The sequence below is a fragment of the Opisthocomus hoazin genome, chromosome 3, assembly GCF_030867145.1.
Source record: "Opisthocomus hoazin isolate bOpiHoa1 chromosome 3, bOpiHoa1.hap1, whole genome shotgun sequence".
Taxonomy (NCBI): domain Eukaryota; kingdom Metazoa; phylum Chordata; class Aves; order Opisthocomiformes; family Opisthocomidae; genus Opisthocomus; species Opisthocomus hoazin.
In genome coordinates, this window is record NC_134416.1 from 11,550,971 (window position 1) to 11,567,956 (window position 16,986).

At 37.8% G+C, this 16,986-nt stretch overlaps 1 protein-coding gene across 7 annotated transcripts in view; it reads left to right on the forward strand.

Annotated features, from left to right (window-relative positions):
- CYRIB (CYFIP related Rac1 interactor B) overlaps window positions 1–15,300 on the forward strand; it is a 97,812-nt gene extending 82,512 nt beyond the window's left edge. For all 7 annotated transcript variants that reach the window (XM_075415550.1, XM_075415551.1, XM_075415549.1 and 4 more), the window contains 9 exons: window positions 4,482–4,603; window positions 6,303–6,408; window positions 7,460–7,596; window positions 8,239–8,316; window positions 8,416–8,532; window positions 9,633–9,712; window positions 10,866–10,992; window positions 11,804–11,874; window positions 14,503–15,300. In XM_075415550.1, coding sequence (XP_075271665.1) covers window positions 4,482–4,603; window positions 6,303–6,408; window positions 7,460–7,596; window positions 8,239–8,316; window positions 8,416–8,532; window positions 9,633–9,712; window positions 10,866–10,992; window positions 11,804–11,874; window positions 14,503–14,566 — 902 coding nt within the window. In that variant the 3' untranslated portion in view covers window positions 14,567–15,300. The remainder of the gene's footprint in view (window positions 1–4,481; window positions 4,604–6,302; window positions 6,409–7,459; window positions 7,597–8,238; window positions 8,317–8,415; window positions 8,533–9,632; window positions 9,713–10,865; window positions 10,993–11,803; window positions 11,875–14,502) is intronic.
- Window positions 15,301–16,986: the final 1,686 nt, after the last annotated feature.

Sequence of the window (16,986 nt, forward strand, 5' to 3'; positions counted from 1 at the left end):
ATGTTTTGAGCATGAACAAGATTTGGCATGAGAGTAAGCAGGTTACTGACATGAAATGTTTACATACGCAGTCAAATGAAGTGACTTGTATTATGGCTGAATTGTTAGACTGTTCTTTATTCATTTTGGACCATGTCCTGCGTTTGTTTCTGCTGCTATAGTGTGTACCCGTGCTTCTTTCTACTCTGTTTCAGATAGCTTGCCTTGACAGGATCTTGGCTTTGACACAGTCAAGATTTTTCTTCAAGACTTGGCACTTAATATTGTGATACTTAGTGTTGTGTTTTCTTGTGTTTACAGAGCAAGTAAGCTCTGTATTAAAAACAAATTTGTCAATTCTCTGTTACACCTGGCCCAATAATACACAGTTTGAAGTCTGTCTGTTCTTAAATCCATATGTGCCTTTGGAGTGAGGAGGCTAGTTAAATGTAGAGCTAAAAATCTAATGTCAATAAAGCTTTATAGGGATACAGACTCCAAATTTAAAAAGGTTTTAGACTGGTTTCTAAGAGAATGTTTTTCAGATATTATCTTGGTGCTAGACTACAGTGATTTGTGTGACTATGAGAATACATGCAGAAAATGTTCTGATAAATTATATAAAGGGCTGTTGACTTTTCCTTGCCTTAGCACTGGTTAAGCTTGTGTTTTCTTTGGTCATTCACCTTACCTATTTGAAACAAATAGTTGTCTTAAGTATTCTGCTGAAGTCTCTGCAGTGCCACTGTAACACGAGCAGAGGAAAATGCACAGCTTTGGAAGGGCAATGTTGTTAGCGTAAAACAGCCACCCACAACGTGGGAAACTTAAATCTCAACTTTTACATTGGTGTCATTACTGTCACAGTGCAAATCCTTTCCAAATTTTCTGATTTGAATAGTAGCTACAATACAGAGTACTTTTGGTTGCAGATGGTGATCTCAAGCTAGCGCTGAAAGCGTTCTGCATTACCTCCAGAGAACTTGGCTAGGTTTCGGAGGAGCCACAAAGATAGCCTTCTATATAGTAATGATGATAGAGATGAATAAATTATTTCATCTCTAGCAGTCTGGGATTTTTCTTTCCCTTGCTTGTGAGTTTTCTCACAGCCAGTTTCAGATGACTTGATGTGTTCTTCCCTGGGAAAAATCACAGTTTAAATAGTGTTTATTGCGCAGTATAAACTTTTAACCCAAAACTTCTCTCCTTCCTAGTTCTGTAGGCTAGCCAAATTTTTTATTTAATAGTCACTAAATGTGTGTGTTCCCCTCATACAATATGTTGTCATATTTCCGTAGTGTTTAGTTCGCATAACAGCGTTTGTATATTGTTTCAAGTCTTCTCTTTTGTCTTTAATACTTTATCGTGTGAGCTTTCTGAACTCTAAATGTGTATTGCATCTAGTGCAGTAACATTCTGATTAAATTTAAAAATAGTTTAAAGATGAACTCCCCATTTAATTGAGGGACCTCAGTCTTCACTTTTCTTACTATTGGATTAAAAATGGGAAAGTTACCCTGAATAACCAGGGTTCGGCTCCCTTGGCAACAATATCAAACCTCAGAACACTTCAGTGAGCTGTGCTGTGCTTACTGTATTTTTCTTTCTATGGAAAACATTGCCAGCAAAGGTAAAGCCTTGTCATAAAGTTGTAGCAGGAGCTTAGATGTGTGGAAGGGGAAAAGGGAAATCCCTGGAATTGTATGCCGCCTCCATCCTGCTGTGTGGGATGCCTGGCAGCGCTGGGTGCTTTTGCTTAGTTGTCAAGACTGACTTCAGAAGTACAATCCCTTTCCTGCTCTGTGCACTGCACATCACGGAAAACGAGTTCCACAGTTAGCAATGCTCAAGTGAAAGCCCTGTAGCTTGAGTCCTCAGGTACTTACTGATACATGGGAATGCCACCTCCATCTAGTCAAGATTACAGCAGTGCTTAGGAAGAGGAACCTTTCCCTCTTGCTCCATCTGTGACGGGCTTTCAGCATACAGTGCCCTAGCAAGCACTGAGAAACTAGTAAACCAATTGCTCTGAGCCAGCCAGCACTAGGGCTTGAAGATTTTCTATACTGTGCCTTTGAAATATATCCTAATACGTCCTAAATGTATTAGGAAGTGAATATAAAAGAATTTAGGTTTTTAAATTTGAGCTCTTTTCTAGGTGCAGAAGAATTACAGATAGGAGAGGAACTTAGTTGAGACAAATCAGTTTTACAGCTTTCTTCCATTGGAAAGGACTAGGTGCACCAAAATGTAATACATACCAAAAGAAATAATCCAGCGCCTATTGGATTTTAAAACCTGTATATTTTTAAGTTTGATACAATCAAAATAAACAAGCAAAACCCGAAAAAATCCTCACCAACCCAGCAAAGTAAGTCTAGACCATTGGTTTAGGTTTCCTGGAACATTTTAGGGAAATGAAATACAGTAGTTGGCTGATTACATCCAGAGTGAACCACACTGACAGAGGTGTAGAAGGTGCTGACTTGTGTAGCCAGCTGTTCAGTGAGTACCACTTAGTTTGTATCTGGAAGATGATTTTAATTTCTAAACTTGGAAGGTCATAGTACTACATCTGTTTGGCTTGTCGGTGGATTTTGAAATGAGGAGGAGTTGTTCTCATGGGCCCTTCTGCTGTGCCCTCCTGCCCCCCACTGAAAAATGAATTCTCCTTACTAGAAGAGGGTAAAGAAAAAACGGCATGAAAAGTTAAATACGCAAGAGATGTGCTCAGTGTGAGATGATGCAAGTGGCAAGTCTTGATTGCATTATTTAACAACACAATCTGGAATGCTACAGACCTTCATGTTTCTGTATTTCACTATAGCATTTCGTGTTTGTGCATGAACTACCGCCAGTCAACTGATGCTTACCTGTCTGCTCTTTTCCCTCATTTTTTTGTCTTCATTTCTTACAGCAGTCTTCAGCAGCTTTCAAAATTAGAAATGTGACCTTTGTGATGATCTGAAAAGCACTGGGCACTTTTACTTGATGCCTAATCAATGTGATGCTCTTAACACTTTTTTTAAATGGAGTGACCAGCTATTTTCTACCCGTGCTAATTCTTGATGGTTCTCAAAATATCCCAGTTAAACGGTTGCAAGGTCTATATATAGACATATTCGCTAATAATGCCTACTCTCTATGCATTAAACCACGAAAATAAGAAGTATTATGCAAAAATTGCAGCAAAATCCAGACAGGCAATGCACGTGAAACTTATTTTCTCTTAATACAAACTTCATTTTCTCATGTTTTTTCTAGTGTGTAACACAAGGGTATTGTGATTTTTATTTTTTTACTTTTTAATGTAAGTATATACCAAAATTCCATCACATTAGTTGGACTTATACATATGGATCATGGAAGAAGCATTTTTTAAAAGACATTTTGCAGACTCTTTAAGCTGCACGAAATCATGGGGATATATTGTTCATAGACAGCTTTTGTTTGTCCCTATAGAAAAGAATCAGTTGTTAATACCCTGACTTTTTGGAATTGGAAATCCTGCATAAAAATATCCTGATATTTATTTCTTAATGTATTTTGCCCACATAAACAGATAAGTGGGGTATTTTTTGTAAGACCTTTAGTAACAGCTTCTGTAACTAATGACACTTTTTGTTTTTATATCAATCTAAAAGGAAATAAATTTATAGCTTCCATCAGAATTTTAAAAGAAAAAGTAATCTCATAGCAGATAAACCAGGTCTGAGATATTTGTACCAGGTGATTATTTTTAAAGGGTAAAGCCTTTTGTTGATTCCTCTCATAATATGCTTCTTACTGAATGACACTTCTTTAAACAGGTGTGTGTAGCTTTTTTGAAATGATGATCAAATATACTTTTGGAAAGTCTTTAGCTACTTATAGAAAAACTGGAAGACAACATAGAGCCTTTAAGAGTGGGGGGGGGGGGAGAAAAAGAGAACAAGTTTACTCTAGATCTTTTTGTTCTCAACTCTGATTTTTACAATTAGTGCAATAAAGAGTATGTTTTCAGAATTAAAATTTAGAAGTAAAAGAACGTGGTTTCTTTCCAAACCAGTAAAAAGGGAGACAGGGAAGATGGAAAATAATCTGATGCAGCATTTCTAGATAGCAGTAGACATGAACACCACCTGTAATATCTGCAGTGAGTGTGTCTTTTGAGTGCTTACCTAAGGTTCCTTCATGGAGCTTCTGCTGCACTCTAAGGTGAGATTGATATGATAGTCATGAAGATGACTTGTCAGGATTTCTTCTTCTAACCCAATTTTAAATAAGTCAGGAAGGATAGATTCCAGGTGGATTTTTGGGATGGTAAATGAACCTAAGAGTCTACTAAAACAAATACAGTTACTCTCTCTTGGAGTTCCTCATACATTGTAGCAGCTCCTCAGAAAATGAAAATTCTTGATGAGTTGCTGTGTGAAGAATTTGTCCTGTAGGTGATGGTGTGGCTATTGAATTCCATATTGTTGTTAAAAATATATATATATTTAATATGTTCTGCTGTTTAGATGCCCAACCTACAGAATCTGAAAAGGAAATTTATAATCAGGTGAATGTAGTGTTAAAGGATGCAGAAGGAATACTGGAAGACTTGCAGTCATATAGAGGAGCTGGCCATGAAATACGAGAGGTGAGCTAGAGCGTTATGATTGCACACAAGCTGTGATTGTTCATTGTCTGATCCTAACCAGATACTGCTGGATTTTAACTCTGCTTGCAGGAGCTGTTTTGGCAGAGCATGTTCTCTATTAAAATTGCTGTCTTGAATTTCTGCTCTGGAATGTTCCTTTTTAACAGTGAAACGGATGTTTCTTGTTTCAATAATATTAATGCACATATGTAATAGCAAATTATGCTTCTCAAGCTTTTCATGGAATTGTTGTTGCTGATTTTTCTTTGTATTCCCATGTAAGTTCTTGTTGAGTTAGTGACGAATTTGGAAAGAGGGTGGCATGACTATAATGCAGTGTTGAGTAGTGTTGACATCTTTTTGTACGCTAATTGGACAAGTCTGATGTGGGGTAATCCTAACACAAAAGACATCTCATTTTCAATCTCTTTTAATTGGCTTTTATTTACTAATGGAGATGTTTGGAAAAGAAGCAAAGTTTCTTTACAGTGTGTCACTCCATTGTTCCTTTACCTTTAAGAAAGGGTTGAATAAATACTCTCTCTCAGCCCTCTTCCCTTCTTCTTCAGATGCAGCAGTGGGGTTACTTTGTTTCTAAAATGAGGAGTTACTGTAACGTACTCGTAAGAAATGCTAGTACATAGGAGGAGTGTCTGCTCACTCTAGATGAATTTGAGGTACTGGGAGACATTCAGCTTTAAAGCACCATCAGTTTTTATTCAGTCTCTGTTGAATTCATAAGGTAGGTTTAAGCAGGGTAGCTGTCACACAAAGCCCGGAGGAGAGGAGATAGCTTATTTGTTCTTCGAGGAAGGAGCAGGTTCAGGGAGAGGCTGTAGGATCTGGCAGGAATGTGTGTCTCGGCAACGAAGCCTGCAGGTCTCACGGAGAAGGGAGATGCACCCAAGAGGAGGTAGACATCGCAGGAAGGAAGCTTCCTAGGGACTAGAGAGGAGTGTGCTGCACCTCACAGCCCAGGGTTGACTGAAACAGATTTTGGAATCAAGGAGTTGGCTGTGAAGATGCAGCAGGAGCATTATAAGTGTTTTTATTTGTTTTCTTAGTAATTTTCAGTTGCGAAGTAGTCTAGTTTCTATCTTAAAAACCTGGAGAGACTGAATTGAAGGCTTTATCTGTGTGGGAAGCTTACTGCAAAGACAGGGTCTACGCATGCATACCTCAAAGCTCTGGTATACACCTTGGTGGTGCTTTATGTTGTTGATTATACTTATATGTTCCTACTATAATATTTAGCCTGAATTTCACAACAGATTTGTTTTTTCTTCACAAATTTAGACATTGGTGATAAATGCCAACATTACGCTGAGGCTTTGATCACTAAACTTTTTTGCTTGGAAGTGTTGCAATGAAGTTATTGATTTTAATTAACTAGGTCTGGTTATGTAAATGTTCTTATTTAAGTAGCTTTATTTTTAACAATTTCTTTATACTCTCTACAAGTTGTTTTCCTATTCAGGATACTTACTTTAAACACAAGTACTTAGAGCTTTTTGGAAGAGACGTGGGTTAGTACAGGCTTGTCTTTCAACTGGAAATTTCTCAGTAGGTAGAATTTTTAATTACTAGCTCCTCCAACAATTGCCCTGCATAGTGTTTTTTGGTTTTTGTTTTTTTTTTCTTTCCAGCAATGTATCAGTTAATCTAAACATGCTTTTTTCCTCTTTTTTCCTAATTTAAGGCAATACAGCATCCTAATGATGAGAAGCTGCAAGAGAAGGCATGGGGTGCAGTTGTTCCACTAGTAGGCAAACTGAAGAAATTCTATGAATTTTCTCAAAGACTAGGTAAGTGAAATAGTATTAGCTCGGGGTTTTTTGTCTTCATTAATAAATACATTTGGCATTTTCAGATGTGATCACATGTAGGTCAATCCCCAAAGCTGACATTGCATAGATTCCTTACACACACTGGTTTGGATCTTCTTTATATCTGCATACTAACTGCTTGGATGTAGAAACAAACTTGCTTCAGTTGATACCTGAGAGGAGAAATAGAATGGGAGCGTACTTGTCATCCTCTTTCTCTACCCCTTTAGTAATTCTGGAAAGCACTAACGAGCTGATTGTTTTGAAAACTAGTGGACTAATTCATTGGGAATTAATTCTGTTAATGTTTCTGATACCAAGAGTAATTAAAAGTGACTGTATTTATTATTCCTGCGCAAACACACTAGAAATAGTTTGGTTCGTGGAAAGGCCTGATCTAGGTTCATGAAGGTGGAATACTTAAGATAGCACTTCATGCCTCTTGCCTACTTGACTGATGTTGTGTCTAAGCTGATAAAACCTGTTAGACATGATTTGTTTTTGCACAAACTATCTGTTGTTACCTCACGTTTTGACACTCATTAGCGCATGGCTCATGAAAAAATGAACTCAAAAAATGGAAGCTTTTTCCAGACGAGTTCCGCTTTGTTAGTGGTGAGGTGTTTTTCTCAAGAAGGTGAGCAAGTTGGATTGTAAGTTTATCTTAAAAACAAATAAAACATGTTTTGTCCTGATAGGTGTGTACTTCTTGAATTGTGTGTTATCTTAAAGGCTGCTAACACCAGTTATTGAAATACGTTTTAACAAATGTTATAGACAAAGCTTCAACAAAACTTTCCAAGAAGTTTTTTCATGGCTGTCAGTGCTGATTAGACCTGCTCTTTACAGCAGTTTATAAGTAAATGCGACAACAGTGGCACATAGGAGCAATTCATCAAGCTCCATTATTATGAACTACCATGTATTTTGGCAGATGTCTATTTTAAGTCTAGCATGCAGAATATCAGTCAACAGAGATGCAAGAAGCAGGTGCAGTTGTATATTGAAAAATACTCTCCTTTCATTTAAGAGGCAGGATTGCGAGGTCTGTTGGGAGCCCTGACAAGCACTCCATATTCACCAACACAACACCTGGAGCGAGAGCAGGCTCTTGCTAAGCAGTTTGCAGAAATTCTTCACTTTACACTCCGGTTTGATGAGCTCAAGGTAAGAACTTCTTGTAATTTTGTAAGCATAAATGCTAGCAAAAATAAAACAAATGTATTCACTGAAGCAGTCTGGGTTGTGTTCTGTTCCAGAATACAGCATGCGGTAGATGCTCAAATATCTGCTATGCTCGGCTTGTTTGCATGATTTAGAGTTAGATTAAACTGGAAAGCAGATGAAATATCGTATTAGCTTTAGGCAATTGTTATATTTCAGTGCGTATTAATCATGTTTCTTTGTCTGAATTTGGCATATCTCTTGGGATAATGCTGCTGCTGCTTTTAGTATGTGCACATCCATAGTCCAGCTATTTTCATGCTAATGTGCAAAGAACTAAGCTGAAATGATATTAATTTACTGGTCTGATCCTTGGTATCAGACTAGCAAAGCCATTTTTTTCAGTCTACTAATTTCAAACTCCTATTTAGGAGACTGCTCGTTTTCTTGTTAGATCTTGTTCTGAAAAATCTGAGAATTTAAGTAGAAAGCTTCATGTTCTACATATCACTTCCCAACATGTCACAAGCCTTTTTACTTCAGAAGGGTGAATATTCACTTACTCTTGGTGTTAGATTTTATGAAAACTTTTCCTTATATTTTTCTTGAGTTTTTCACAGCTCTTTTGTTTCCGTATGTATATAGATGACAAATCCTGCTATACAGAATGACTTCAGCTACTACAGAAGAACTCTGAGCCGTATGAGGATTAACAATGTCCCAGTAGGTAACCCTTGGATGAGAACAAATGTAATCTTATACTACCACCTATCTTTTTCATGTATAGAACACCAACATTCTTGTTTTCCTTCTGCTTTATAGGCAGAGGGAGAAAATGAAGTAAATAATGAGTTGGCAAACAGAATGTCTTTATTTTATGCTGAAGCAACACCAATGTTGAAAACCTTAAGTGATGCTACAACAAAGTTTGTGTCGGAGGTAAGAGTATAGACTTATGGCTTGGATAGCATACTTCAAAGCACTGCAGGGCCAGACATCATTTTGGAACACAAAACTCTTCTACCAGGCTTAATGTGGCATCGGGAAATCCAACTTATTTTTTGAAGCCTCAAGAAACATAAAGTATCTTTCTCAGATGCTGTAGAGGTTAGAGTAAGTTCAGCTAGCCACTTGGTGGATGAGTCGCAGAAAGTTAATGGGATAGCAGTATGACACTGGTAGTGGTGGCTTTCCTCGAGGAGGGAGAGGCGAGTATGTTGCCTGCATTTTTGGTGGTGATTTAGAGCAAAAAAATGAAGGGGAAACAGCTTGATCTGTATGCTTGAAATAACAAAGACAATTGAAATGTAGCTTCCTTTCCTCCTTCCCAAGACACTTTTGGTTTGCTTTGTAAAGTCTAGTGTACGTACATTATTGCAGAAGAGGGAAGGAACCTGAACTGGAAAAGTATTCCAAGACTGACACATCTCTATTTGTCCTTAACTACCTAAGTAAATACTAGTAATAAAATCCAGTCACTGCAAATATTGTGCTTGATTTCTGATAACTGTAATAATTTCTTATATGCAAAGAATGCACACTATTTCTTATTAAAAAGTAATTGTAGATTACATGATTTCATACAAAGATACATTTGGTTTTTAGCATTTTTTGTAAGTTTTGCTTTTAACTTGAAATGCATTGAGAAAAATGGCCTCTTACTTTACATTTCTTTGAGGTGTTTGTCTGCCACAATTTTAAGTGTTATTATTGCAGCAGTATTTAGCTATAGAAATTTCTGTCTTTAAAGAGCGGGTGAGGTGATGCCTGTAAAACTTACCAGAAGTCCATAGTGTCGGTGTATTTCTGTAATTACAAACAAGCAGGCAAAACCGATGTGGTAGACTTTGTTCTTTAAGTTGCTAATCTTTATTGTGACGTTATTAAAATCCAGTGTAAGGCTACCTGACTTACCATAATTGTGTTGATGTTTTCAATTCCTCCACATTGCCATGCTAGCAGATCACTGATTCAATTTAGGTTTTGTAGTATAATATTTCACAAGAATTGAATTGCAGACTGTTTATCTTCTTCCACAGAATAAAAATTTACCGATAGAGAATACTACAGATTGCTTAAGCACCATGGCTAGTGTGTGCAGGGTCATGCTGGAAACCCCGTGAGTATGAACAGTGCTTGTATTGTGTGTGAATTATCTCTGTGTTTAAAACATGCCTTGTGATGCATAAGGTGAAAGAAATATAATTGGAGTAATTAGGAGCTGTGTGTTTTCTTTTTTACCAACTTAGTTTTCAGCCTCAACATGAAACTAACTTGTCTCAATTTGCTAGCCATTCAAATCATGTGGTCTACTTTTCTGAACATATTAATATTTAAAAATAGAATGGCTATGAAAGCTAGACAACTTCTTCGCACTCTTTATAAATGGTTTTCTCATGTATAATTCAGGAAAATACACTATTTGAACATGATTGCCTAGGGTCTCCTGAAGGAGTGGGTATAGACAATGCGTTGGATGGTGCCTCCTTGCAAGCTGGCTTGACTGATGGCTGCAGCAAAATTACAGTGCCCCTGTCTGGGGAATTATGAGATGACTTTTAGACATGAAGGCAGTCTGTTGTCTGCTGTAAATTTGAGAGGCACTGGGACTATGAACAAAAAGTCAAACTAAACTTTGGGGTTTTCATCTGTTTCTTCTGGGATCTAAATGGTTTCCCATGGGTAAAATTACTCAGGCAGGCGGTATGTCTTATTTAAAAAAGTTTCTGTCCAAATACACAGTACACTTGTGTTGGAGCACATTAAGAGCTCCGAACTTTTATATTCTTACCCTGCTTAGGAATGGTGTGTGTATTCAAGAAAGCAGTTAAGTGTTGTTCATTAAGCTTGCTTCTTTTTTGCCTTTTTTTTTTTCTCCCCTGAGTCAGAAGTTTGGGTTGCGTGTATATTAGAGGGTGGCAAGCACTGAAAGCAATGTTAGTATGTCTTGGTTTAATCTTCTTTTTTTTCCCCCTGAAAAAAAACCCAAACAAACCTGAAATGGTGTAGCAGCAGGGTGCCATTTTAGGTTTGGGAATCTTTTGTTAATCTCCAGATGACTCTAAGCAGTGGTCTGACTGATATGTAGGTTGTTGAAAGGAAAAAGGATAACTCTTGGAAGTTTGTAGGGTTGGTGGGTTTTTGGGGTTTGGTTTGTTTTTTTTTTCTCTGAGGATTTTTGGTAGGATTTTTCTCTTTAATCTTATTTCAGGCATTACTAGTGTCATCTTGTTTTTGATAGATAATACTCTGTATTTTTTTTTTAATTACAGTGAATATAGAAGCAGGTTTACAAATGAGGAAACAGTATCATTCTGTCTGAGGGTAATGGTGGGTGTCATCATACTCTATGACCACGTGCATCCGGTGGGCGCTTTTGCCAAAACTTCAAAAATCGATGTAAGTTTATTGTTACTAAATAATCTTTTGGATGTTTAGATTGTGTATAGGCTCCTTTTCTGTCCTCCAGGTTCTAGTGGCAGATGTACACTTTCGATTGATGCTAAATGGATAGTGGTAGCTGTTGGCAAACTATATACATAAATAGCAAGAAATACAAACTAGGTCTTCAGACAAGTAAACGGTCTTTGTTAGGTCATGAAAAATCTATTTTAATGGAATCCAGGTACTGTCTTGAAATACTTGAACAGTGGTGATATTGAAAGATCCAGATCAGAATGACTAGAAATAACAACATTATCTAGCTTGTTCCTGGCTATCTGGTGAAAAGCTAGGTTTGCCATCCACCAATCTTCAAAGTCTTCAACTTTGTGCTGCTGTTCAGTAGTAAGTCTACAGATGATACATGCTGTTACTGTATGCTGCTTCGTGGTTGTGTCAAATGGACTATTATACCACTGTATTAGCTACAGAGTTTGTTGTTATTTCACTGGCTGACTGTAATCATGCTTATTAGACTTATGATAAAGACAGACTTGTGTTTACAGTTCCTTTTTTAAGGTCAGTAAAGCAGAGCTTGGCATCAAAGTTGCATTGTCTGAAGATACGCAGATTTTTAGGTAGCTAAGCCATTCTGTCATAAGGAAAATGTAATACTGAAAGCCTAATTCCTTTTTAATATCAAGAAAATATCTTTACGCTGCTGCAATTCTTAAATATTTTTTTTCTCTGACAAATTGAATGTGAAACACTTCTGTAAACTTAGAAAGTATTAGCATGAAAGAAACTGTATCATTTTTTTAACTCCTAGATGAAAGGATGCATCAAAGTTCTTAAAGACCAGCCTCCTAACAGTGTAGAAGGCCTTCTAAATGCTCTCAGGTACTCTTGTTCTTTTATCTGAAATATTTTTATGTGAATTTTCATGAACTGTCCAGCAGGAAGGTATTTGGTCAGTGTTACAGGTGAAAGGTGAATATGGTTATTTCAGGCTTCTTTTCCAATGCGCCTTGACAGGGATGCACGAAGAAGCTACTGTGTTTTAAGAGGTAGTTTTTAATCTGGTAGTTGTTTATTCAAAGGTAGTTTTTTGCATACTTTAACTGCATGCAGGTTAAGAATGAGTCTGTAGAGGTAAGCATGATGGAGTAGACGTTGTACCTCAGTTAAAACTGATGACAAAGTATGATACATACTAAAAGCTGACTAGAAGCTAACCGTGATCACAGCCACCGACTGAACTAGCAAGCAAGGAAAGGAGCAGCTGCAGCCTGCGCACCGTGCCTTGGGCCAGCTTCCCGAAGAAGTGGCTGCTTCAGTTTGCATTGGCCATGTCCTCAGCTGCGTGTGGTTTGACCGTGGCTGAACGATGTTGTCAGTAGTAGGATGTAAGAGTAGCTTCATGTGATTTTTTTGTTGTTGTTGTTGTTGTTTCACAGATAGCTTCAGACATACAAGGCAGATAGTTTTCTGGTATGTAACTAGAAATTATTCCTCTTTCACAAAGTATTTATAGGGAGGTGCTCAAGGCAAGAGTCTCTGTGTTTTTTTCTGTAGAATAGACAAGAAGTTGCCACAATTGGAGAGGTAAAGAAAAATTAATAATTCTGTACAGGAACCTAAAAAATGTTAGTTTGTCTCAAAACTGTGTCTGTAGTCAGTAACGTGTTCTGCACGTGGGTGTCCAGCATCAGAGGAGTGACCAGAAGTGCCAGAATGTGACAGACAGATGAAGGCTCCATTCTCGTCCTTACTTGAAAAAATATTAAATTACTTTGGTTACAGTTAACTGTAACTGGGTATTGGTATTCACACACTAACTTTGAAATGTGGAAGCTTTAGTTTGTCTTGCCTGAAAGTATGCAGTCATACTTTTTTTTTCTTATCTGTAGTGATAAACTGTTTTAATTTCGTTTTCCCTCTTTTCTGTGATAGGATGTTGTAGGAGGTGAAGCAACGTGGTACTATAAGTGGTTTCACTTACAAAGTTGTTTCAGATTATTAGCTACATTAAAAAAAAAATAAATCTGGGCTTAATTTGAGACTCCATGTGAGTATTTTCATGCCTAAATTATTTTCTTACTCATCTCTGAACCTCCTCTAGATGATCAGTCTTTGAGATAGTGATCAGTAATAACACAAACTTCCAGAAAGAAAATGCTGCATTAGCATTTATTTTCTGACTAATTTAGTATGGTTGCAGCTCCAAATGAACACCCATCTTTACTGGTACGCCATTTTTCCCCATCATGGTCAACACTGTTAGTAAAGTACTTGGAAAGCGTAGTTCAGGTTCTCACTCCGTTGTGTGTTAGTTTGTGGTTAGTAGTGTAAACTCAGTCTGTGCTCTCATGCTGTCTTTTCACCACGCCAACCCGTATCATGCATGTACTTTAACAGTCCTGGTTTCGTACATTTGATGGCTCATTTGGGTAGGATATTTAAATCTTTTTAAAATCGCACTTGGAATTGTTAGGAAGAGAGGCAGAGGTGAGCTGTTATTGTGTGTGCGTGGTGAAAGCAGATGCAAGATGATGTCGTGAGAAATTAAGTCCAAATCTATGTCTTTGATTCTGGAGGGCTGTTAGAAGTGCTCATGTTTTCTCAAGAGATAAATAATGTGTCTTAAAAGCAAATGGAAGGTGATATGCATTTTGGAGGCAGATCACTACTGTAATTATGTTCAGCTTTTTCACATGGGCAGAATACCAAACACGATAACTTTTCAGGATTTTAGAAAACCTGAGTGCCTCTTATCTGTGGAAAGTATAAATTACCAAAAAGTGCTGAGATCTACATTGATATTAATTTCTAAAACAAAAAGTCATTCTATGTTCTTCAGGTGAACAGCTAAAATATCACTGCAGTTGTGGATCACAATCAAAGTGCTAATTTAACATGTTAAATCTAAATTACAGAATCAGTTTCTACTTGCTTTTAGATAATAGTCAGGGCAGGAAAATGAGGGAGAGGAATTGTGCAAAGAAGCCAACACTGAGGATATACAGTACTTTTAAAAATAAGAGGTGACCAGGTTTTTTGTAGTGATTTGAAAATATTTTAATGCACTGAAGAATTTGAAGAGGGGAGAATAGACACAAGCATGTACTCTAGTTTTAGCAGAACAGTTACTTAAGTGAACAGGAGATTAGATTGGAAAGTGATTGAATTCATTCTGTCCATCCCATCGAGGGATCTTAGAAAGGTTTGGTCACTGGAAGTTCTGAAGAAAAGTTCCTGAAGCTCTGTTGGAGTTGAAGATGCTGCCTGTGGACAGAGACCTCAGAGTTAGTCTTATTCATCGTTAGCTATCACAGCCGGCAACAGGAGTTTGCTATGAAATGGCCTGTGAGGACACAAGCAGACCGTGGAGTGGGTGATCATCAGTTACTGAGGGCTTTACTCTGGCTTAACAAATATGTAATTTCTTTGTTTATAGCTCATCCTATCTGTACCCAAGTAAAACAGCATCTGTGCGCTTCTCAACTTGATGTTTATTTCTGTGTTTAGGTACACAACAAAGCATTTGAATGATGAGACTACCTCCAAGCAAATTAAATCCATGTTGCAATAACAGTTACCTGGAATTCGCACCTGCTGTAGACAGACAGTATTCTGCAATGACTGAGATGCACAGAGGTTTTTTTTTTTTTAGTGATTGCAACTACTATCTTGTTCATCCTGGCTTTTTATTTTCTCTCTTCCTGTTTACCCCTTTTTTTAATCACTTTCTTGTTCTTAAGTAAGCTCAGACTTCTTTTCTGTGCCAAATCAATGAAAATTATCAATTCTGGAAAGTATTTCTACTTTTCAGAATAGCCATCCTGAGTGGCAGCTAATTATGCGTTGCATTTGGATTTCTCTGTACTGGGGAAAGATTTGTGACTTGAACTAAATATTTTTAAACTTGTGGTTTTTTCTTTTTTTGAAAAACTAATATTTAATATTGCTTCTTCTGCATGGCAAGACTGCCTACTTCTGCTATTTAAAAATCCCTTGATGACTTCATTTTCTATTGCAGCTTATTTTCATGTGCGACCATGAGGAAACTAAAAGCAGATTTGTTTAAATTAACTGTGTTTGTACAAAATGGTACCCAACACAAAGTTTTTTTTAAATGAGTAAAAACTGTTTTGTTTAAAAGTTACATTTGCATTTTGACTCATTTTTGTAAGGATGTATGTTGTATGTTTAACCTTTAATAACTAACGTTAAACTGTGGTGTGTGCGTAGCAAAATTACGTATGCATGTTCATGTCAAATGATTGGCTGTGGATAAGATAATAAAATCAGCTTTCATTTTTCTAAGTGTGGTTTGATTTACCAGTATTTTGAGTGAGATGTCTTCGTGCTCTTTGGATTTTTACAAAAAAAATAAATTTATAAGTTTTATATAGTGAAAACTCTGCTGTTTCATTACCAGTAACCACTAGTCTAACCCACTGATTGACACCGAACGTGCTGCAGGGTGCTGGCTCTTCACTCTCTGCCGCTTCCCTGGCCCCAGGAACAGTGCTCGTACAGGGCCTGGGGGGAAGAGCTTTGTGCAATCCATGTAGGTCGACCCCGGTGGACGCTGCTGAAGAACCTGCATCCTGGTGACCCAGGTTGACGTCTCAGTACTGTCATCAGAAACAGCGTTCTGGATAAGGCTGCCAGTTTGGCTCTTTCCGTGCCAGTGGCGGGGAGATGAACTTCCCCCTCTCTGCACGGGTGTATGCTCTTGTGGATCTAGGTGTCTTGAACTGTGTCTCAAATCTGAACAATCTTAGCATACTAAGTGATGTTTCCTGTTTGGCTGGCATTTTATCACAACAAGTGTTAAGCTTGGGTAGCTTGATAACAAGAATTGAGGATTACTGGAAGGAACATCTCTGGGAAATAGCAGGTTTGGCACTGATGGGCAAACATTAGTGCACGCCATGTGTCTGGTGCTGTTCTGATGACACCTAAAATGAGTTGTCAGCCTTCTGGAAAGGAGATCTGAAACCTGCAGGCAGGCATGAGCACCCTCAGCTTTATTTGCTGGACAAATAATATTTTGTAACTAGCTCCAAATACAACGTAGCAGTGTGGCCAGGCTGGATTTCTTGCAGACACTGCTTCTGCGCAATCAGGAAAGATTCTCCTTTTAATCTTCTGCTTGTTTGTTTTTTGAAAATAAGACATCTGCAAAATTTTCAATAATGACACTTCAGGAAGAGTTTGAAGGACGTGCAAGTGTGTTCTGCTGGTACCTGTACCACCTCTTCTGTTAGGGTAATAACATTTTTTTTTTTTTTTTTTTTTTCCCCCCCCCGACGAAGATGCTCAGCAGAGGTCCCTGCTACAGCAAAGGCAAACCCTGTGCTCTGCTGGCTGCAGGACTAAAATACTCTTGTTTCAACATGATACTTCTTTCTAGTCCTTTTGGCAGCATCACAGAGGAATCCAGCTGAGAAAGGACAAAACTTCATTTGTGTTTAGTGATTTTTTTTTTTTTTTTAAAGGAAAAATAAAAAAAATCCCAGAATTGTATGAGTGCCACAAACTGTACAACCAGCCATTCTGGAGATATCTGAAAGGGTAACTGTGCTCAGGGGAAAAGATTAATTTCATCTTAGCCTTGTTACTGTGAATACAGCTATTGAATAACAATAACAACGCTCCTGCCCAGTGTTATTTTTTGGAAATAAAGCTTTCCAGAGGAAACCTAATTTACAGTGAATAGGTTTTTGGCAGAGCTTGGGTATTTGACAGTTTTTATTTCTGATCTCGTTAGAAAACAATTGAACCAGTAAATCCAGCCTGGGTGCCATTGTGGAAGAACAGTACCTGAAGGGGCCTACAGGAGGGATGGAGAGGGACTTTTCACAAGGGTGTGTAGTGGTAGAACAAGGGGGAATGGCTCTAAACTAAAAGAGCGCAGATTTAGATTGGATATTAGGAAGAAATTCTTCACCATGAGGGTGGTGAGGCACTGGCACAGGTTGCCCAGAGAAGCTGTGGCTGCCC